Below are 23,344 nucleotides of genomic sequence, written 5' to 3' on the forward strand. Positions count from 1 at the left end.
CAAGAAGAACAAAAAGGGGGCTTGCAAATTTGAGAAAAACTTAACAAAGGGCTCGTGCAAGTCCCTTATAGCTCACCACTGATTATTACTGTATATACACTGTTCATCAGGGATTCAAGTTGCATACAAATCTAACTCAAAGATGTTCTCAGGAATGTATCTCATCATAACGAGGGAATGCCTGTATTTCACATTTTTAAATGTTAAAATAAATTGTATCTGTGTCCATCGGATTTTCTCATCATCAAATTCCTGCCATGTACCCTCAAGGAGGGGGGGGGGGTGTACAGGATATGATAGTACGACATGAAAAATTTACATCATTACTAACTTCCTATCTACAATTTTCCTCCAAATCAGTCTGTTACTTGTCAAGACTCCAACATTATCAGATCTAATATTTCTATCGTCTAAGGCACTTTGTACTGTATCAATCCACCTATATCTTGGTCTTCCTCTGGGTCGTTTTCCTGTCAACCTGGTAGAGAACACTTGTTTTGCTAATCTTTCCTCGCTCATTCTGTTTAAGTGACCATACCATCTGAGATTAGCAATGCTAACACATTCCTGGATACTGAAAATGTCAAGTTCTTTCCTAATATCCTCATTTTTAATATGATAGTGCCATTGATGCCATCTGTTCAAGCTGTTGTGTCCCCTTTAAATATTATTCCTTGAACCATTATATCAGGCCGCTAGAAGTGAGGTGTCTTCTACGTGGGTCACATGGTATCTCTATCACACAAAGAAATAGCCTCAGGGTAGAGCCAAATTTTATTTGTGACAGTTTTCAAACCTAACCTCTCTTAAAATCCCAAGAAATTTATATTTTTAGACTGCACCACTTAGAATTATTAGATTAAAGAAAATTACTCAATCAAGGAGTAAGTTAAAAGATATACTCATATGACCTAGGGTTGCAGTCGTGTCCTCAACCTCATTCAATTAAATTCCTGCTGAGATCCGTAATGAGTTTCACAAACGGCGCATCGAATTCTATACAGACTCATATATTTAGTTAAAGTCAAGCAAGGTTTATTTGTTTCTAAATTTACGGTTTAATATACAAGAATATTCATCATTCTAAATAAGACACATTCTAATTAAATCAATTAATTAGCTTTACTTCCTCAGATATGATCTCTGAACACATTTTTTTCAAATAATTCACACAAAAATAAATGAATCTGTATCATCTAAATTACTACTAAATTCCATTATTTAATTTCTATACTAACAACTGGTAACATTAACCATTCTCCAACATACATAGATTCAAATTCAGTTAGTAACCATTCACTCATGACCTCCTAGAAAACACAAGCGCTATAGTCCCGACCTTAAATTGTATCTGAGTCCTTCACTAATAAATCTTCACATATCAGTACATATTCAGATTGTATTCATATAAATAACAAATTTTACTTATAAATTTAAACTAAACATATTTGGTCATTTATATAATTAAAATACATATTTATTTATTACTGACTATTACAAAAAACAAATTACATTAGAGCCTACAAGTTTTGCCAGCAAACTGTCTGGCTTTTTCAAGGCGTTTTACGGAGACATAAAAACTACTAAACGCAAATTGAAAGGAACATAAAAAACGTTGTAAACCAACTAGTAGCTAAGGTTACACGTTCGTGTGACAGAGAGGACTTATTGTTCTTATTCATTATCACACATGCGTGTTTGTTGTAAACGTGTAATGTGATTACTGGCTAGCTGTAGTTCAGAATTTAAAATTTGTATTTTAAATTTTACTTATCTCTACTTGATGGTACCTCTATCCGTCTGCATCTGCTTTAGTCTAACTTCTGCTTCGTTAAGACATTTCTTTGGTTCCTTCAATCTACCTCGGGTCAAGACTTTATAGTGATTATCAGCTTAGACTTCGGGATGCGTGCTTCTGCTGTCCCTTCAACGGCATGGTCTGGTGCTACTTTCCGGGAATCTAGGACAGGGTTACCCGCTGTAACATTGTCCTAGTCTTTAGGTATCGTTCGGCCATCCCCAAACCAGCACCAGGTTAAACCTTCACTACTCGAGGAAACGTGAGAACTTCCACACAATGAAAGACCAAGAGGTCCTTGGGGGAGTTCCTAACCCTTTTATACGTTCACCCTATCGGTAAATACCACAAACTCCGCTGTTCACCTGGCACCTTGATTTTCTATGTCACATGACCTCACAACGTCTGTTCTCTCCCTGCTTGTTCACTCCACATGCCAAGCACGCGACTGCCGGGGACAATCGTCAGCGTGTCCTTGAACCTTGGACTATCTTTCACATAGAATACGTTCTAGTGTTTCTTCTACAAATTATCCTTACATTCAGGCTTCTTATGTTGATAGTACCGATCTTTAACTCTGGTGATGTTGAGTTGGGGTGTGTTTTCAGATTTGTTCCAGTAGCTGACTTTTCGCTGTTTGCCGTGGTTCTCTGGTGAAAAAAAACAGGGGCCTTGTTTAACCAGGCGACGCCTCAGCTGGCATGAAATTTTGTCATGTTGTACCATCATTTTGTATTTTGGTTTAAGCCAATAAGAATACAATTTGGTTGGCTAAATCCCAAATTTCCAGCCCATCCTCGTTCATTCAGTATCCAGGTAGATACCCAACAGGGTGCACCATGAGAAGGTGAGGACTGGACATTAGGTCAGAAGCCCTGGTCAGTTCTCCGCATTCCTTTAAAGCAGTGGTTCTCAAACTGTGGGCACGACCCCCAGGGGGGCATGAATAGCTTGAAAGGGGGTGGACAGATAAAAATTAAAACTGCCCTAAATAAGTTTTAAAAATAACAATACAATATAAAAATACAGAACGAAAAACTTTTGATGATACAGGTTTTAATTATCATGAATTTCAAAATAACTAATAATTATTTTCTTCACTCGCACTTATAAAACGCTTGTGTCAGAGGCAGTGTTGATAGTTTGGCAGCGGCCACATCCTCTTCCAGGCAGCACCATGCATGTGCAGCTGAAAGCAGCGACAATGACATCTCATTGGTGCTTGTTGGGCTGGGAGGGGGCAGTTTGTCACCAGAGTCATGGTAATCAGCAGTTATACCTGTTTGAGGTTGTGTTCTTATGCATTCAACGTTTCAGTGCAATTGTGCTGATTTGCTTACCTCTTAAAGTTGACTTGATTATGAACAATTGATCATGAAGAGTTTCCTAAATTTTATTGGATTAAAAACCCATTTGAAAATGCACCTAAGCCATCATCTCTAAACGTAAATGAGCAAGAACAACTCATCGATATCACTAGTGATACTTCACAGAAAAGTAAATTTAAGGAATTGTCTTTGTCAGAGTTCTGGATACATATATTGGCAAGGAATTCCCAATTTTGAGCCAAAAAGCATTGAAGATCCTTATTCCTTTTGCAACATATTGATGCAAGAAAGTCTTTTCTGCTTTGGCAGCTATGAAGTCTTAGTATTGTTCAAGACTAAATATTGCTAAAGAACTTAGAGTGGCCATTTCTGATATTACACCACGTTTTGATAAACTTTGTTCTCAAAAGCAGGCCCATCCATCACATTAAACTTTGACATTTAAATGTTTGATTATTTTTATACAGAGAAAAAATGAAATACTTGTTAGTTAAATATTGTGTTACTTCTATTTTGATAAATAAAACCGGCTGGGGGGGGGGGGGGCTGACAGTGTTTTCTCTTTTGTCAGGTGGAGCTCTCCTCTCAGTTATACAGCTTTGACCTTTACCCCCCCCCTTTGGATTTTCTCTTATGTTGCTATATCTCTCGTGATTTTCACTGTATGAGCAGCCTCTGCCAGTCTCATCAACATCCGAACTTTTAATTCATTTCCTGGTTACAAATTGAATAAACAATGAGCACTGAACTTTGTGTTTATTGATAATTGATAAGTGGAAGCAGTTTTATTTCACATTGAATCTGCAGCCATAGTATTAATTATCCTGCAGTTTGATTGCAAGTCTACAGCATTAGTATGTGTCACTGATACCTACTACAGCCACTGAAATAAAAATTACCAAGTGTACTTAAAGAATTGTCTCTTTTTAGCACATAAAATCAACTAAACAACATGCACTGTACTTCACATTTATGGATTGATAAGTGAGAACAGTTTTATTTGACATCGTGTCTGTGGCCATAGTGTTAATTATCCTGCAGCTGCTGCTACTACTTATGTGCGTGTTACACATACATATTCAAATTATTCCCCTGTTTCACACTTTGTGTTTATGAAAATATATTCTAATATGTAATTAAATTATTTCTTAAATCAAGCTAATTTTAATGATAAAAAATAATTCACAAGAATTTCATCACTGTTTAAAAATAAAATATCAAAAATTAAATTTTGTCCCACTGTAGTATTTTGCAGCAAAGAGTAAGATATAAATATGTTCAACATTAATACATGGTATTCTTTAACAGTTACAATTTCAGCTGTAATCCACATTTGAATAATCCACAATCTGTTGTTGACAATGGATGGAGGGAGACAATTTTTGGCTTACTATTAGCTCAGTTTTCATATCTGTTTCTAATCAGTTCCACTGAGAGTAAGAAATGCGTATTTCACCACAATTTAGCTCTAATTTTAAATACAAATATCAGACTGAACTGTATACAATATATTTTTTTCTATACATATATATGGTTTCATAATTATAATTTTATAAGTTCATAAATGACAGGACAAAATAAAAACTTCCATTTTGTAATATGCTTGTTTTATCATGCTGCTGCCATCTATGAGTAACAAAACTGTAATAAAATATAAGAAGATAAAATGTTTATGTAGTTGTATAGGTATTGTATCTACCTGGAAATACAATACCTATACAATTATTTCATAATTATATTATTGTTAATTTTGCCTGATGACATTTAGCTGAAGGTGTATTTTTTGTTCATAAAGAATTTTATTTCTGATAATTAAGAAACAATTAATCCCAAAATTAATTGCTTGTATCCAAGTTTTAAAAAGTTTGCCTTTTATTCTAAGTTTTGTTTATTGTTAATTCAAAATCTTAGTTAAAAATTACTTCATAGAATGAATGCTTAGTTTCTGCACTGAAAAATGGTTACAGCCAAAATAGTATCAACAAAAATTCTTCACAAAACTCCACTTAAAAACAAAAATAAACTAGATTACAATAAAACTCTAAGTTTTCCTTACATTAATGGGATATTAGATAAAATAAACAGAATACTACAGAAATACAACCTTAATGTCACCTTTAAACCTCCTGCAAAATTAAAGACTCATTCAATTTATCCAAAGATCCACTTCCTCCAGTGGAGGAAGTGGATCCTTGGATAAATTGAATGATAAATCCTGTTTCACCTATATAGGTGAAACAGGACACACAATTCCTGCCCGAAAAAAGGAACATAAAGACGGCCTGGTTGGCTGAGTGGTTAGCGTATCTGCTCTCCAGCCAAAAGGCTGTGGGTTCAAATCCTGCTGTCGGCATGGATGTTATGGTTGACTGTGAAAATACTAGTGGTGGTAGTTGGCTATAGATGGCGCTGGTATAGGTGCAGTTCATTGTAGTTGGTGAACTGTGAGTGGTGGAGAGAGAGTTGTAGAGTAGCTGTTCTCCCTCGATGAGTCTTTGGACTCCCTGGAAGCGTCAGGTAATAATAACAATAATAATAAATGGCTCATTAAATTTAATAACTATCGTAAATCTGGCCTTTCTGATCATGCCCTGAATACTCTGCACAGAACTGACTGGAAAGGCACCCTACTGTTTACATCAAACCAAAACTTGGTAAGAATGTAAATTTAAGGAGGGCTGTGAAATTCTTATCAACCATCCTAATCTTAACAATAATGATGGTCTAAAAATCCCAAGAATATAGAAGGCACATATTCTACCACATAAAATTCTCCTCCAAGAGTTAATTATAAATAGGACTAAGTAATCCAGGATCTTAACTCTAATATAACAACTCTCATGTTAAATCAGGACACCACTTTGGCTGTAATAAAACTATCTATATGAATTTGTTCTCCGATGTTATAAATAGAATATAGCTTTGATGTAAGTTTTTTCCCCCCACTAGAGGTCAGGCCAGTAAAATAAAGGTTGATCAAATCATTCTCTCTTTGGCATACTTTTGAAACATAATATAGCTTCACTCTCTCTCTGTATGCGTGTGCATACTCCAGATGACGACCTTCATATGAAGGTCGAAACATCAGGAAATTAAACTAATTATTTTTTAACACAGTTGTAGTCTTCATAATTTGTCCAAAATGAAAACTAAGATTTCACATTCCAAACAAAAGTACATTTCAGGTGAAACAAATAAACGAAAAAAAAAACAAAAACTTAATTTATAATGAAATTTGCAATGCTTCCAAGCGCACTAGTTTTGATAATGAAATTCACACATCTGATCCACTATTTATTTAAAAAAATACACAAGAATACATAGAAAAGTATATTGATAGTCAGTTGACATTTGAAAGACAAAGATTATGGTTCTTAAAAGAAATAGACAGGAAAGCTCCTAGAAACAAGTGTACTTAAATGTAGAAAGAATTGAGGAAGTCAGCAAGTTTGAGTACCTGGGATCCATTATTAATGTGAAGAATTGCTGTTCAGAAGATGTCAAAAAAAAAAAAAAGATTAGGAATAGCTAAAATAACAGCCAGAGACGTGTCGGAAATCTGGAAGGATGGTTCTATCTCCACAGGAACAAAGTTGAGGATTTTGGATGTAGCTGTTTTTCCAACAGGGACTTATGGATGTGAGACTTGGTATAAAGTCTAATAGGAAATGGATAGCTGCTTTTGAGATGTGGTGTTACAGAGGACTCTTAAGGATATTGTATACCAAAAGATGGCAAATGGATGGATGCCAAAAAGGAATGGTAGAACAAACGTGAGGCAGCATGTAATGGAGGGGGATACGAGATTCGAGAGTGCTAGATCTGATCATAGCATCAGAGGACATAACAGTGATAATCTAGCTATGCTGCCTCTGCTTTGGGAAAGTGGTCATATAATATTCACCTGCAAAATTGCCATACATGCAGAATTTTCTGTTAAGAAGGGATATGTGTGTGGAATTACAAAGCAGGTGATTGTGACAAGCTGAGGAGTCAGTTTCCAGCAGTCGCATGGCATAAGAATTTGGAGAGGAGAGATGTTGGTGCAGTAAGAGTTGCAGGCAAAGAAAACATTGTGGACAGAATATAAAGAAAAAGGATAATCATGATGTTCATGAGCAGTACAAGGCACATGCAAGAACAATCTATATGGTAAGGAAGGGCAAAACTAATTATGAGAGAAAGCTAGCTGAGGAGGCCAAAAGAAATCTTAGAGTTATTTTGCTATGCAGAAAGTAAAAGGAGGAATGACTGTGGAAGGATGATTTTAAAAATTGCTGATGGTGGGATGTAAGAAAAGCAAACCAAATAGTTGAATTACTGAATGAGCCTTCTGCAGAGATGTGCCACCTAGATGGTGATATTGCAATGTCAGATGTGACACTGACTGATGGAAGAATAGAATTTAGAGAAATGGAGGCACTTAAAATACTGCAGAGCCTTAATGCAAACACACCCCTGGGATTAGATGACATATCAGCCCATGTATTACAAGAATGTGCAAGAGAATTATCAGTTCCTCTGACCAAGCTGTTTAATTTAAGCCTCAATACTGGGAAAGTGCCTGTAGAGTGGAAAGAGGGCAAAAGAGTTCCATTGCATAAAGGTGGCTCTAATACAGCAGTAACTAATTATAGACCAATTAGCATATCAGAATTGGTGGTTAACGTTTCTAAGGAATTGGTGAAAGACAGAATTCAGGACTAGGTGAATAGTAATGTGATATTTTATAAGGAACAACGTGGTTTTGTGAAGGTAGGTCTTGCCTTAGTGATTTGATTGCTTTTTATAATAAAGTGACAGTGGAGGCGGATAAGGGAAATCACTACTCAGTAATATTGCCAGACTTGGCAAAGGCATATGACAGGATTCCACATAGAATTCTGTTGCCTGAACTGGAGCAAATCAGAAAGGATATGAATCTGGTGATTTGGATTAGAGGGTAGCTTATGGACAGATATCAAAGAGTTATGGAGGAGTTGAGTCAGAAGGGAGGTGATCAGTGGTGTATCACAGAGCTCAGTACTTGGTCCAGGTTATGCAACAACATTGATCTTCCTTCTCATGCACCTCTCTCTTTGAATGTAATGTTAGTAATGTGCTCCACATTGCATAGACCAAGATGATAGATCTAAGTGAAGTGAGCATTAATTATTTGGACAATCGCTGCTTTGGATACATACTGTCTGCATTGAGTAAAGTTATTCCTCCATTTTCATTTCTTCTTTTATTTGAAGCATCAAGATAAAATTCTTCTGAGTTGCATTTAACCTGAATGGCCAATTTTTTTTTTTTTTTCATACTCCAACTTTGTTGCTCTTTATATATTTCATAATACCTCTCAACCTGAATCTCATTATTCTTTCCAAATGAACATGTTCTTATGAATCTCTTCCTAAATAAGGTTGTGCATCCACTTCACTCCCACCCAATTTTTCTTTGAACTCTTGGAACACATTCTGATACTGAATCATTTAAGCATATTTTCATTGCTTTATACTCTTAAATAAAATTATACCCTTCACTGAATAAAGAATAAACAAATAAAATTTATTTAGTTATATAAATCTTATTTATATTCTTAAATTTAGTACAAGTCTGAAGCATTCCTTAACTAAACCAAATAACTGCTGGAATACAAAATTCAACAATAAAATGACACAGCCTATGAAAATTGCTGGAACACTGAAAACATTAGCGTCATCCTGCATGGGAAACATACAAAAGCTTTTCAACATATGCAATTGAGCAGGTTCTTCTGCTAGTAGCAGAAACTTTCCTTCCACTCTCTTCTTTTCTGAGCCTTCTCTTTCAAGGTTGTGTACCTGTCTCCATTCAGCATGTCATCTAGCATTGTTTTTCTTACTCTACCTCTGGGTCTTTTTCCATCTATTTTTCCTTCGATGGAATCTCTGATGATTCCATTCCCTCTCAGAATATGTCTGATCCAGTTTCCCTTGCTTCTTTTTATCCTCCTTAACAGCCTTCTTTCTTTCTTCTTCTTCTTCTACTCTTAAGATCTCTTCATTAGTTATTTTATCTGTCCATTTGATTTTTTCCATCCTTCTCCAAATCGACATCTCAAAGCTTTCTAAAATCTTATTTTCTTCTTTCTTCAATGTCCAAGTTTCAGCTGCACAGAGGACAACACTCCACACATAACATTTTATTAGTCTTTTCTTTAGGTTTCTATCCATTTTACTTCTGAATAAATTCCATTTTCTATTAAAGACATCTCTTCCCATCATTATTCTTGCTTTTATGTCACTTTTACATCTTCCATCACTGCTAATAACACTTCCTAGATATTTAAATGTCTTTACTTGATTCAGTTTTTCCCCATTTATTCTGATATCCATATTTGCCTCTTTCCTTGCTATTTCATCACCTTTGTTTTTCTGATGTTCATTTTCATTCCATAATTGATACAGGATTCCAGTAATCTGTTCAACAGATGTTGTAGTCCTGTTTCAGTGTTTGATAGTAATGCCTTGTCATCTGCGTATCTTATTACAAATATCTGTCTACCTCCCATCTTTATTCCTTCTTCCGAATTCTCCAGTGCTTCTTTTAGCATTGCTTCGGAATACATGTTGAACAAAATTGGTGACAGAGAACAGCCTTATCTTACTCCTCATCCAATGATGCCTGGTTCTGTTGTACCATATATGTCTCTCACCATGGCAGTTTGTCCCATATAAAGTGAGATAATTAGCCTTCTGTCTTTCCAATCTATACCAATCTTTTCCATTACTTCCACCATCTTATCCCATTTTACATAGTCAAAAGCTTTCTCGAAATCTATATAACAGATGTTAACTTCTTTATTCACTTACTATTCTTAACAGTTCAATCTTATCTCTTTTCAACTATTTTAGGCAAAATTTTAGTGAAGATGACTAATTAAATTTGGGAACCAACAACAGAATAAGTAAAGGTAGTGTAGTAGGGATTCAAATGCATAAATTTTTATGGAATAAGAGAGAAATTAGACAAAGCACTAAAGTTGTTATATACGAAAATCAAATATTTGAAATAAAACAGCCAATCAAAGACTAGACACAACAAATATGAGAGTTCTGAAAAAATATAATTAGGGGAATGAACAGAAGGCATCAATGGCAGAATTAAAATGAAGATTAGGAAGGAACATGATATTGTTAGCATTTAGGAACATGTGAGCAGATCTAATCTCAGGTGGAATGGTAACTTAAACAGGTATATCTGATACCAGTATGACAAGGAAAAGATCAAAAGGAAGGCCAAACTCTGGGTGGTGTTGTGTCCCATTCTTGTTTATTTATTTATATATTTCCCTTATACTTTGCTTTCCTTTATATATCTTATCCTTTTTCTTTACGTATCGTCACCTCTGTACTAGAAATCTAAGCTCTTGCTCCTCTTAGTATCCTAAAACATTTATTTTTTAAAGCTGTGCCATTTAGGATATTTAGTTTATAAAGAAATTTAAAACAAGAAGTAAATTCCTAAATAAGTATAGAAGTGAAATAATCATGCAGTCGTAACCTTGATCTCGTAACATAACTCCCCCCCCCCAGGTTTGTATATTATAACAAGCGGTGCATTGAATGGCAATTTCAGACAACTGAATATTTGATAAGAAAAAGTTTATTAAACTCATAAATACAATACAGTACATCAAATTCTAAGAACTACAATTCAATACTAAGATGATACAATAAAGAACTTTTATTGTTAAAAGACCAGAAGATAAATGATAAAATACACAAAAAGCCAACAAGTTTCACTAGCCACTGTCTAGCATTTTCAAGGCTGAACTGGTGTGAAAACAAATGCATTAAGTTACATGTAAAACATACACTTTAGTAACTGTTAGGCCGTAGCATGTGAATGATGCTGTGTTTTTGTGATCTATGATGGTTGGATGAATAATGTAGATATCTACCTGTATCTGTGGGTTTCTTGTAAATGGAGAGTTGGAAATTGTTATCTTCTTTCTTCACGAGGATGTCAAGAAAAGGAAGTTCTTTGTTCTTCTCTAGTTCTATAGTGAATTTGATCTTATTGTGTAGTGAGTTGATTTTGTTCAGAAACACGAGAAGGTTTTCCATGGTATCCTTCCAGATGATGAACGCGTCATCGACATATCTCCACCAAATTGATGGTTTTGGTAAAATGGTGGAAAGAATATCCTTTTCAAGTTTTTCCATAAAAAAGTCTGCACATGGTGGTGACAGGGGGCTACCCATGGCTAGACCCTCCGATTGTTTGTATACAGTGTTGTTAAATTTGAAGAAATTTGATTTCAGGCAATGATGAAACAACTGTGTGATGTCTTGAGGGAAAAGATCTTTCAGAATGTTGACTGCCTCTACGATCAGTACATTAGTGAATAAGGACACTACATCAAGACTAGCCATAATGTAGTTTTCTGATATTTTGATACTCTTGATTTTTTCTACAAATTGTTGAGAGTTTTTAATGTAGGTCTCTGTGTGTCTAATTGTTCCTTTCATTAATTTTACTATCATCATTTATCATCACATGTTAAAAGCTCATAACATCAGAGTGGTTTTTAAACCAACTACCATGATCAGACAAATCTTAAGATCACCCAAAGATGAGGTACCTTTCTTCAAATTTCCTGGAGTATATGAAATTCCATGCATGTGTGGCCTTTCTTACATTGGTCAGACTTCTAGAAGTTTTGAAATAAGACAGAAGGAACATGTGGGGATGTCAATCATAATAGAATCATCACATCTGGTTTAGCTCATCATTTCTCAACATCAAATCATGTTATAGATTGGAAAAACAGTTCTATGCCTTACATCGAAAATGACTACAGACACAGAACTTTCAAAGAGGCAGTGGTGGCACTACGCACAGGCAATAATTTAAATAGAAATCAAGGTATTATTCTTAAAGACATATGGAAAAATCTCATCATCTCTCTCTCAGTTCAACAGAACTACAATATGCAAAAAACTACACAACACGTGGTCATGTACCAGATTCTGACTGAAGAATTCAAATGCACGCACGCCATCAAACACGAATGATCAAATGTAACAGTCTAACAGTTACTAAAGTGTATATTTTACATGTAACTTAATGCATTTGTTTTTCACACCAGTTCAGCCTTGAAAATGCTAGACAGTGGCTAGTGAAACTTGTTGGCTTTTTGTATATTTTATCATTTATCTTCTGGTCTTTTAACAATAAAAGTTCTTTATTATAATACATCAGACCAAATATGTACAATTTAAGATGATACAATGTTAATAAGATATGCAAAATACAAAAAATGAATATTTCACACTAGAACGCAGGATAAACTGTTATTCCTCCACAAAGGACTCTACACACACAAGATAAAGGGGCTTTCACATCAATGATTAAGTTGGCTTAAATCTTTCACCCGCTTAAGCACAATAATATGACATAATAATTCAATCAGACACAATTGGGTTACACACATTAATTTACAAGAGTTATGTAGGCTTAGCAATTCCGTTACTACAATGAACACCACATTCAATTCTCTTGACCTTTCTCAGTTAAGGATAAATTACATATACTAGTATCTATACACACTATCACTCGTTCAGTAATACTGATAAACTAGTTCCCTCTTTCTCTATACTATTAAGTGAGCTAAAGTTCTAGTTCAACTCTCATTCAAGTCTTTCAATTGCTTAGTAATACGAATTACAATTACAGCCATATTAAATTAACAGAATTAACATAAAACTTTTCACAATACCGTTTGATGAAACTCTTCTACTAGACGTTACTAGTCTGCGATTCCTGAAGAAAATCTCCTTCTGTAGTGGGACATATTTAGGGTACTTTGGAACATGAGGGCCATCTCGGTTACAGCATATCAGGCTTCTTCTAATGAAACACGATCTATCTGCTGTTCTGCAGTCAGATTCGCCATGAGGATACCCACAATTTCCACTGATAGTCTCCTTCCTTTAGACTAGGGTTGGCTTAGTATGCGGAAAATACCTTTCTTCCCGACCGTGTGGCGTCCTTTGTTCTCGATGGAAGGAAAACGGGACCTAAATCCCACTTACTAATATTCTATGTCGTGGCGGACGGAAGGAAGTCCTGACCGTCACTCAGGAAACTGCATAAGGTAACCTCCAAACGAAAACTAGCAAAAGACCTCATGTGTGTGTGTGGGGGGGGGGGGTTCTAACCGTTTTATATTATGACCCTACCGGCACCTCCTGCAATTAATTTTCTTCCTCCCGACATTAGGATACGTTTCTCGTAACCTGTTAGGGTGGCATCTCCCTGCTAAACTTTCCATCTTTGGTGGGTAGGCAGTGTGCATGCAACTGACTCGCAGCAGTGTCTAAATCGGGAACTGACCTTGGACTTTACTTCGGTTCTAGGTAACCCTATGAGTCAGCTTTATCAAACTCTATCAGCTCACCCATTTTTTCTAAGAATTAGCATAACTTAAAATCTTTTGTTTCAAGTGTATAACAAGCAAGCCTTTTACATGCAAAATTCTTATAACTAAATACTGTAAATTAATTATCTCATTTTTCTAATATTATACAATCAATGTTTTTATATGAGTTGACAATTATTCTTTTCAATATATTTATTTCATTTTATACTTAGATGCAAGCACGATTTTCTTATCAAGGTTTCCACTTGTTAAATTGTGATCAAGTAAATTCTCTTATGAAGTTTACAAAGATCACAAATTTAACAAAGGTTCCCTCCCTCCTTAAAAATTTTTCTTACATCCGGGGTTCCAATTTTTGTCAAGGATTTCCTGCTCCTTATCCAATCTTCATTGCTGTGGATTCCCCAGATTATAGAAGTAAAGAAATTCCTTCTTGTAGGCACTGAATTCTGTATGTGCTTTATCCTGACTGTGTTTTTTCTTTTTAAGTTTCCTTCTCCTATCTGACCTACTTATGCCTTCTTTCGCACTTTGGTTAGCTGTCCGAGATGCATTCCAGGTTAAGATCCTTTTGTCAGAACTCCGGTAATCAGAGGTATGTTCACTCAGGGGATAAACTCCCTTCCTGTGGTCTACCTTCCCATTTTGTTGGAGCCTAAGGTTATACCTGGTTTGTTCTCATATCCTGTCTTGATTCTGGTTCTCATAGTTCCTTTCCCCACCCTGGTTGACATTCGTTCGTTTGGTATATTTGCCCCAATGTACTCTCCAAACTATGTGTACCTGGAAAACTGTCTGTCCGAGATTGGATTCTCCTGCTCTCCTTGACATCTAACATTATTCTTCTTACTTGCGGGGCATTTATATTAGGGCTTCCTCCTTGACAAGGATTGTTGTCCCCCTCTGTAGTTCTTCTCCCTCCGCACACATTCTCCATCGAATCTCCTTGGCATACTAACCTATTAGATCTTGTCTTGTATAATTTCAACCTATTAGAGTGGACCACCCAGGATTTTCCTTGTTTAGATCTCCCCCTTATTTTAAATGTCATCAGGGATAACTTTTCTTGAATCTCATATGGTCCGACCGCCTTCCTCCCAAACTCCCCCCCCCCTTCTTATTAACGGAGTTTTGTTCTAACAAGAATAGATCGCCCGGATTCAGATCCTTGTATTTTCTCATTTTATTGGCATAATTCCTTGCCCGTTGTGAGCAAGCTTCACTGGATTTGGTTACCATCTCATATGCAATTTTATTATCGGTGATCAGACTATTGAGATAGTCATCAATATCTGGAAATCCTGAATTTACATAGGAGTTCCTGAAATCACTAGGGAAGGTTGGCTCAAATCCATAGAGGATAATGGCAGGGGCTTCTCTGATGGCGGAATGTAGAGCGGTTCTGCACGTGAATAATGTATGAGGTAAGAAAGTATCCCAATTCGAGATCTGGTTATCAGATAATTTTGACGAGATAAGTTTTAAGGTCCTGTTTAATCTCTCACACATTCCATTTCCTTGAGGATGATAAGGTGTAGTGAACAGTTTTTTTATTTTCAACAACTTACACAGCTGTGAAGTTGGAACCTTGGTCAGAGAGAAGTGTCTGTGGTGTCCCATATCTAGAAACATCTAACTTGAAAAATTTGCACGCCACTGTTTGGACAGATTGGTCCTTAATTGCTGCAGCCTCTGGATATCGTGAAAACATGTCTATGACTACTAGTATGTATCTATTTCCTTTCTTGGTGATAGGCAATGGGCCCACAATATCCATGGCTACAGCCTGAAAAGGACATGTGGGGCTTGGGGAGGATTGGAGGGGAACCTTACCCACAATGCTGGACTTTTTTTTGACATAGATGACAAGAGGTTACATATGACTTTACATCTCCCTTCATTCCTTTCCATATATAATGATCACGCACTCTATTCCAAGTTCTATACACCCCTTGGTGACCCACCGAGTCAGAATCATGAAAGGTGTATAGTACCCATGGAATTATGACCTCTGGAACTATGATTTTGTCCTTCCATCTCCCTGTATTGCTTTGTTTGGACAATAAGAGCCCATCATCCGGATCAATGTACAAGGTTTGATGGAAAGAATACTTATCAGGGGACCTTTCTGCTCTCAAAACTCTCTCATAAACCTTCCCCCCACACTGGAATCCTCCTTTGCTCCTCGATTATGTGAGACTTCTCCCAGACTTGATGTTCAAGGGGGGGGGGTGATCCCCTTCTTGCCTAACTCCCCTTTTTTGAATATAGAGGAGATTATTTCCTCATTATGGCTGGTATCATTATCATGTGTAACATCCAGAGATCTGGACAGATAGTCCACGACCATGTTTGCTGAACCAGGGATGTATTTTATTTCCAAGTTAAATTCGTGCATTTCTAATGCCCATCTAACGATGCTCTGATTTTTATCCTTCATTGAAGATATAAATGATAGAGGTTTGTGATCAGAACATAAAACAAGCTGTTGTCCCAACAGCATGTATCTAAACTTCCTCAGAGCATAAATAATAGCAAGCGCCTCCTTTTCAATTACAGAGTAATTTAGCTCAGAGGAGGAAAGCTTCTTGCTGATAAAAGCAATTGGCTTAAACCTCCCTGCTTCTTCCTGCTCCACAACAGAAGCAATTGCGTAGTTGGAGGCATCAGCTGAGAGGTAAAACACTCGACCCAGCTTGGGGTAAGATAGGACAGGCGGCTTAGTTAAAGCCAGATTTAGACGTTGGTGCACAACCTGTTGTTCCTGTCCCCACTCTAATCTCTTTCCCTTCTTTGTGAGCCTATAGGCTCCATTAGTTTGGAGCATTTGGGAATGAACTTACTAATATTCCATGTCGTGGCGGACAAAGGGGAGTCCTGCCCGTCACTCGGGAAATTGCATAAGGTAACCTCCAAACGAAAACTGGCAAAAAACCTTGAGGGAGGGGGTTCCTAACCCTTTTATATTATGACCCTACCAGCACCTCCTGCAATTAATTTTCTTCCCTCCCGACATTAGGATACGTTTCTCGTGACCTGTTAGGGTGGCGTCTCCCTGCTGAACTTTCGATCTTTGGTGGGCCTTGTGCATGCGACCTACCTGCGGTAGTGTCTAAATCGGGAACCGATGAGTCAGCTCTTTATTAGCTCACCCATTTTTTCTAAGAATTAGCATAACTTAAAATCTTTTGTTTCAAGTGTATAACAAGCAAGCCTTTTACATGCAAAATTCTTATAACTGAATACTGTAAATTAATTATCTCATTTTTCTAATATTATACAATCAATGTTCTCATATGAGTAAACAATTATTCTTCTCAATATATTTATTTCATTTTATACTTAGATGCAAGCATGATTTTCTTATCAAGGTTTCCACTTGTTAAATTGTGATCAAGTAAATTCTCTTATGAAGTTTACAAAGATCACAAATTTAACAGTGGATTGATGCAATTAGACATGCCTCAGAATACCAAAATATAGGGTATGACAACATTGGTGTCCAGATAGATAAGAATAATTTGAAGGATAATTGTTGATAGTAAGTTAGTAATAATGTATACGTTTTGTGTAGTGCTGTACCCTGTATGCCTCTTAACCCCTTAACGCACTCAACCGAGTTAAATCCAAGAAACTGAATTTCTTCCACGCACCGGAGTTAATGCATGTGACCGTGAATTTTGGTTTCACATATAAATACAACTGAACATACACGATAGACAATTTTGTGCCTATTTCCCTTCAGCCGAGAAAAGTTGCCAACAGCATGTATTAGCTATTTCGTTTGCACATTTTTTGTCCGCTATTGCCTGTTGCATCATCACCTGTGAATGTCAATTCTTTGTTTTGCAATTGCGCATTTGTTCACTAGAGTGCCGTTTACATCAAGGCCATTTATATTTTATAACATTTGTTTTTTATTTTTATTTTTTAAAGCAAGATCTTGCTTCTTCTAATCCCATTTGGGATAGTGCTTCTCAAATTAAGAGAATGATGGTCTCTGAGGTGGCAGTATTCAGTTTTTTTTTTTTTTTTTAATTTCTGCAAACAGGGCAGATAATACGTGCATGCATTGAAACAGACGATGGAATAGGGTTAAACACCTATCTAGAAGCAATCAAGTTTATGAAAATCAAGTTGGCTTAAAAAAAGCCCTTCACACCCATGAAAAATTCTACAGCAAATTAGTACCACAGGCAGTGTAAGGATTAGATAATCATCAGGAAATCCTACTACAGACAACAACCTAATAAAACTTGTTTTTTATTTGGCTGCAACATGCTTTTCAGTAATGCATAAAAGGAAGAGGGAATGAATTTCAGTTTTGGTTTGAACTGGCAGATTTAAAAATCTGTATTATATTTATGATAAAGTGTCTGTCTATACACTACACTCACACACATGCTTCAAGCATTTTTCATTATGTAAAATTCTTTAAAGGTTTAAAACACATAGGAATAGATGATATTTATATTAACATATCAATTCATATATATGAAAGAAGTTCAACAGTAAAAAATTTAAATGAAAACCAACGAGAAATAGAAATACAAGGTGTCAAGGGAGACTATCTTATCAACATTATTTGATACAGCCCTTGAATATGCTATAAGGAAATTGAACTGGGAGAAAAGAAGACTGAATATTGAGAGTATTTAAGAAATCTATGATTTCACTTATGATATCATTCTAATAGCAAACATCACCAAAAGAGCTAGAACACACATGATTATTGAATTAAAGTAAGTAAGTCTGGAGATGGGCTTATAAATAAATATGGATAAATCAAAAATAATGTATAATGAAAATACTCCAGAATGAAAACAAATCAAAATAAATCGAAGACAGATTGAAATAATGAGTTCATACAAAAATATCTAGGACAAATCATTATAAACCACCATAAACTTTATAATAAAATGTCAGCTATAGCAGGGTGGGAAGCTTTTAATCATTATAGAGAGAGATTTAAAAGCAATTTACCAAACCTAAAAAGAAAGATCTACAACCAGTGTTTCTTGCAACAATGACCTATGGTAGCGAAACCTGGGGCCTGACAAAAATACCTAGAGAAACTGAAAACAACACAAAGGAACATGGAAAGAGTCATTTTGGAAATAATTCAGTTATATAAAAAAGAATAATACTTGGATAAGGAAGCAAACAAAGACAATAGATATTGCATTAGTAATAAAAGGCAACAAATGATGATGGGCAGGACATACTGTACTATGTTCTCCCCAGGACCTTTTGAATGGGCAAACCGCCTGGCTAATGTTGTGAATTGACATGGCTAAATAATGAGCAAGAATGGACAAATAATTTTTGTATGCCCGGCTAATGCTTCATTCCACCCGGCTGGTAAAAATTTCTGGGGAGAACACTGCTGTATAATGAGATGTCTGACAACAGATGGATAAAGAAAACAAACAGAATGAACACCAATAAATGGTTATCAGAAACCAGGTAGACCAGGGGTAAGATGGGACGATGAGATAACAAGATGTTATGGACATGTATGGTGGAGAGATGCACAAGATATGCCAAAATGGAAGAAACATGGAGACATTTGTCCAGCAGTGGATTGAAGAAAGCCGTTTTGGTTAGATTTGACAATCTTAACTAGAGTTATCTGTGAAATGCACTCCAGTATGAATCTCTCAGATTATCTCCATATTTGTTACATATGTTTGACTATGAAAAACATCACACTATTCTTATGCTTACTGAATGCACTTTTGAATCCCTATTCTCTACATTAAATGGCAAGTGATGTAATTACTTACAGCAGTTCTAGTTGGAAAGACACAGTCAAACATATCACATCCCAAGGCACTACACACCACAATATCAACTGCAAATCTAAAACAAAAAAACAAAACAAAACATGATAAATACAGAGGAGAAATCCCCTAAGTATTTAAAAATTATTAGACAAGTTAAATGCTATATATTGTAATTTTACTTTCAAGTTTTAAGACAATGATATTACAATAATTTTAAACAGAAATTAAAAATGCTCAATCATGGAAGTTTAGTTTTATGTTACAAGGCATAACTGAGAAAGTTTGGTCAAAATATTGAATCCCAGATTGTTTTCTTTCCCATTGTATAAATTTGGAATAATGCGGAAATTACAGAGAAATTTCCCTAATGAGTATTCCTTGCAAGCCTCTCTTCAAGTATGATTGCATACCTGAAAAGAAGATATAAGAAAAACTGTTAAAAACAGACTTTGGAGCCGTACAGATTGCCAAAATCAGATTTTTACTTTAAGACTAATAGAGCCAAGCATATGACAATGATGTTTAAGTTAGGTAGATCTGTAAAGGCATATTGTAATATACAAAAGAAAGCTGTTTAAAACACTCCTCCTGCATCTTCTTTGGTGTATCAATCCGATACACCAAAGAAGATTATAGATATTCGGTAATTATAGCAGCACATCAACATCCTGTCTTGTGACCTCTTTTTATCATTTCATAACTCTTAGCACCAGTTAGCATCATTATGTTATTTATATATGAAATTCTTGGCTGCCTCGTGGCCTCTTTGCTTCTACAGTCCCCTCCATTATTTCTGTAATCAGTCCTCCATGCCTCAAATGGTGTCCAATTAAACTTTTTCTTCTCTTATTGATGTGTTTCATTAATGACCGCTCTTCATTTTTTTTTTTTCTTTTATGTTGGGCCCATATACGAGAGGTTGGCTGGTCAATCTATAGTACTTTAGTACCGATATGGGTAGTGGGATCGGAAAGGAGAAACTTATTGACATTTGATTTAAAAGCCTCTATATTGTATTCCTTGGGAAATACATCAGGGGGGAAGACTGTTCCACAGTACAGCAGTAGCAGGGATGAAGGAGGAGGAAAAGTAACTTGTTCTGTGGGTTTCAAGGTGTACTGTGAAGGGATGTTGGGAGGTGGCTGTACGTGTTCCAATACGTTTAGTACAGAGTGGGGGAATTATTGATGCTGTTTCAGATGAGCATTTTCCATGGAAATATTTGTAGAATATACAAATTGCAGAGACTAAACGTCTATGCAAAAGTGGGAGGAGTGAGTTGGTAAGAGATGGATCATTTATCAGTCTAATTACTCTTCTCTGTATTGAGTCAAGCATTTTGGGAGAGCTTATAGGAGCCCCACTCTAAATGTGAGAACAGTATTCGATAGCTGGGCAGATATGCGATTTGTATAGGGTTAACAGCTGTATTGAAGTGAAGTAACATCTTGAGAGAAAGCCTAGTTTTTTGGAAGCTGAGGATGCAATGGTTGTGATGTGTTTATGCCAGGAGAGGCCTGATGTCATGGTAATTCCGAGAAAAGAAATTTCATCTTGACTGGGAATTTGAGTGTTATCAAAAATAATATTGGGGGAAAATGGTTCTTTTTTGTGGGAAATGAGACAGAACTGGGTTTTACTAGTGTTGAAGTTGACGAGGTTATCTGAGCCCCATCAGAGGATGTCTTGGAGGTCTGAATTAAGGGAAGTTGTGTGGTTGATGTTCTGTGGGTTGAAGTAAGTTGTGTAGGGTAAAGTTTATCAAATGAAAGGGAGAAGTGCAATGTGCTGTCATCTGCAAAACTGTGTATTGGGTTGGGGTCAACTAAAGTAGGTCACTGATGTACAGAAGAGAGTCGGTGATAGAACTGAACCTTGTGGGACCCCAGCATTAGTTGGATAGTGGGAGGACAGGGCACCATCTACCAATACACATAGTGTGCGTCCAGACATGAAGCTGGCAATCTGTCTGCAGAAGTCCTCAGACAGTCCAAATGATGAAAGTTTGCTTAGCAAGCCTTTGTGCCAGACCTGGTCAAAGGCTTCAGAGATATCAAGTGCAACTACTTGGGATTCGCCAAATTTTTCCATGGCACATGTCCAGAAATGGGTGATGTATGAGAGCAGGTCACCTGTTGATTGGCAGCGATGGAATCAATACTGGTGAAAGTAGGAGTTGAGAATTGATGGTTTTCTCCATCACTTTAGATAGGATTGAGGTGAGTGAGATAGGGCAGCGATTTGTCATCCTTTTTGGGAGTGGGTTGAATATAGGCCAATTTCCAGGCCTTGGGATATATACCAGTGGAGTAAGAGAGTGTGTACAGATGGCATTGGATAGGAGTCAATTCTGCTGCATAGGCCTTCAGGACAATTGGAGAAATGCCATCAAGGCCAGGAACTTTTTTTGTGTCTAATTTTGATCTCTTTCTGGCAAAAGGATACAGGAGACATTGTATGTCGAGCAGTTGGAATGACTGGTGGGCATTTACCATTGTTAGTTATGCATGCATTGGAGGCAAAGTGTGAAGCCAGGAGATTAGCTTTTTCTGTGGGTGATGTTGCAATTGAGCCATCTGGGTATGATAGGGATGGGAGTAGTGTAGGACAAAAGTTGCAACCAATTGCTTTGGCAAGAGACCAAAAGGCATGGCTGCCACTAGGACAGGCTGCAAGTTTCCTGCTTTTTGCAAGTTAAAATTCTGTTTTGGAATCATTGATAATTTTTTTGCATCTGTTTCGGGCTTCAGTATAAGCACCCTAGGAGGATGGAGTGCTTAGTTTGAGCCAGTTGTGGTATGCCTGATTTTTCATTTGTACAGCCTTGGTACATCTCTTGGAGAACCAGGCCTTGGATAGGAGACGGCAGTTCAGAGAAGTGTGAGGAATGTATGTTATCATGACAGTGAGGATTACTTGGGTGATACGTTCGGTGCATATGTTTGGATTGGAAGACTGCAAACAATAGTCCAACCATGGGAATGAAGCATAGTAGTCTCGTAGGCTGTCCCATTTGGCACTGTTATAATGCCAAACTACTCTTTGTACAAGTGTGACTGTGTAAGTGTAATTACACTACATTCACTCTATATTTGGAAGGGTCATTGGTAAGGAAGAGACCTAGGGTATTTGGAGAGTGATTTGGGTTATCTGGTATTCTGGTCGGCTTGTGAATAATTTGTGTAAGGTTGTTGGTGATGGCAAATATTTCAGCGTCTCTGCCAGCAGGATCTGTACAACTGGAAGAGGAAAGCCAGTTGGTGTTATGGACATTAAAATCACCTAGGAGGATGATTTCACTATTAGGAGAGTGGGACTGGAGGAAATCAACTTTTGAAGAGAGGAAATTAAAAAGCTCAGAGTGGTTGGTGGTATTAGAAGAGTGATAGAGACAGCAGATGAATTTGACTGAGTGGGGGAGGGATATTTTTAGCCAAAGACGGTCAAAAGTTGGGAGATTCTAGGTTAGGTGCTCTCTGGCAGGGTATGTCAGAGCAGATATAAGCGCACACACCACCCTTGGGTCGAAAGGAGGTAAATAGTGTATAGTTTGGATGATTGAGATGGATAGTGCGAGGAAGGTGAAATTTGAGTTTCTGTTAAGAAGAGCAGGTGGGGGGTTTGGTTGACTGCAGATGATAGTGAACACTATTAAGGTTGGAGTCGAGACCGCGGATGTTGGTGTAGTGGATATGCAAGGGTCTGTGGGGCATGGTTTTGACCGCAAGGGCCTTGCACGTTTCCTATGCAGTGCCTGCATACTGGTCTCTTTGGTGGCTACTAGTGGAGTCACTTGGTTTTTGCACTAGTTTGGTTTGTTTGTAGTCTATGGTCCAGTTGTTGTCTCAATTCTGGTGTTTTTCTTCTAGCTGTCTTCGGAGTTGCCGTCTTTGTTCCCTTTGTGCAAAGGTTAAGTCAGGTCGAGCACGTGCACGCGATTTGGGGCACTGTCCTTTAGCTTGCTATTTATCGCCATTATTAATTTTGAAGTGTTTGTCGGTGTATCACAGACCACTTTCAT

At 36.8% G+C, this 23,344-nt stretch overlaps 1 protein-coding gene across 7 annotated transcripts in view; it reads right to left on the reverse strand.

The window, feature by feature from the left end:
• The window catches only part of Tgt (tRNA-guanine transglycosylase), a 131,649-nt gene that overhangs the window by 20,228 nt on the left and 88,077 nt on the right, over positions 1 to 23,344 (reverse strand). For all 7 annotated transcript variants that reach the window (XM_090416159.1, XM_090416161.1, XM_090416160.1 and 4 more), the window contains one exon: positions 19,324 to 19,399. In XM_090416159.1, the coding sequence (XP_090272285.1) occupies positions 19,324 to 19,399 (76 nt within the window). The remainder of the gene's footprint in view (positions 1 to 19,323; positions 19,400 to 23,344) is intronic.

This window comes from Typopeltis vanoorti, chromosome 3 (assembly GCF_054136105.1).
Source record: "Typopeltis vanoorti isolate ZY-2024b chromosome 3, IOZ_Tvanoo_1.0, whole genome shotgun sequence".
In the NCBI taxonomy this organism is placed as follows: domain Eukaryota; kingdom Metazoa; phylum Arthropoda; class Arachnida; order Uropygi; family Thelyphonidae; genus Typopeltis; species Typopeltis vanoorti.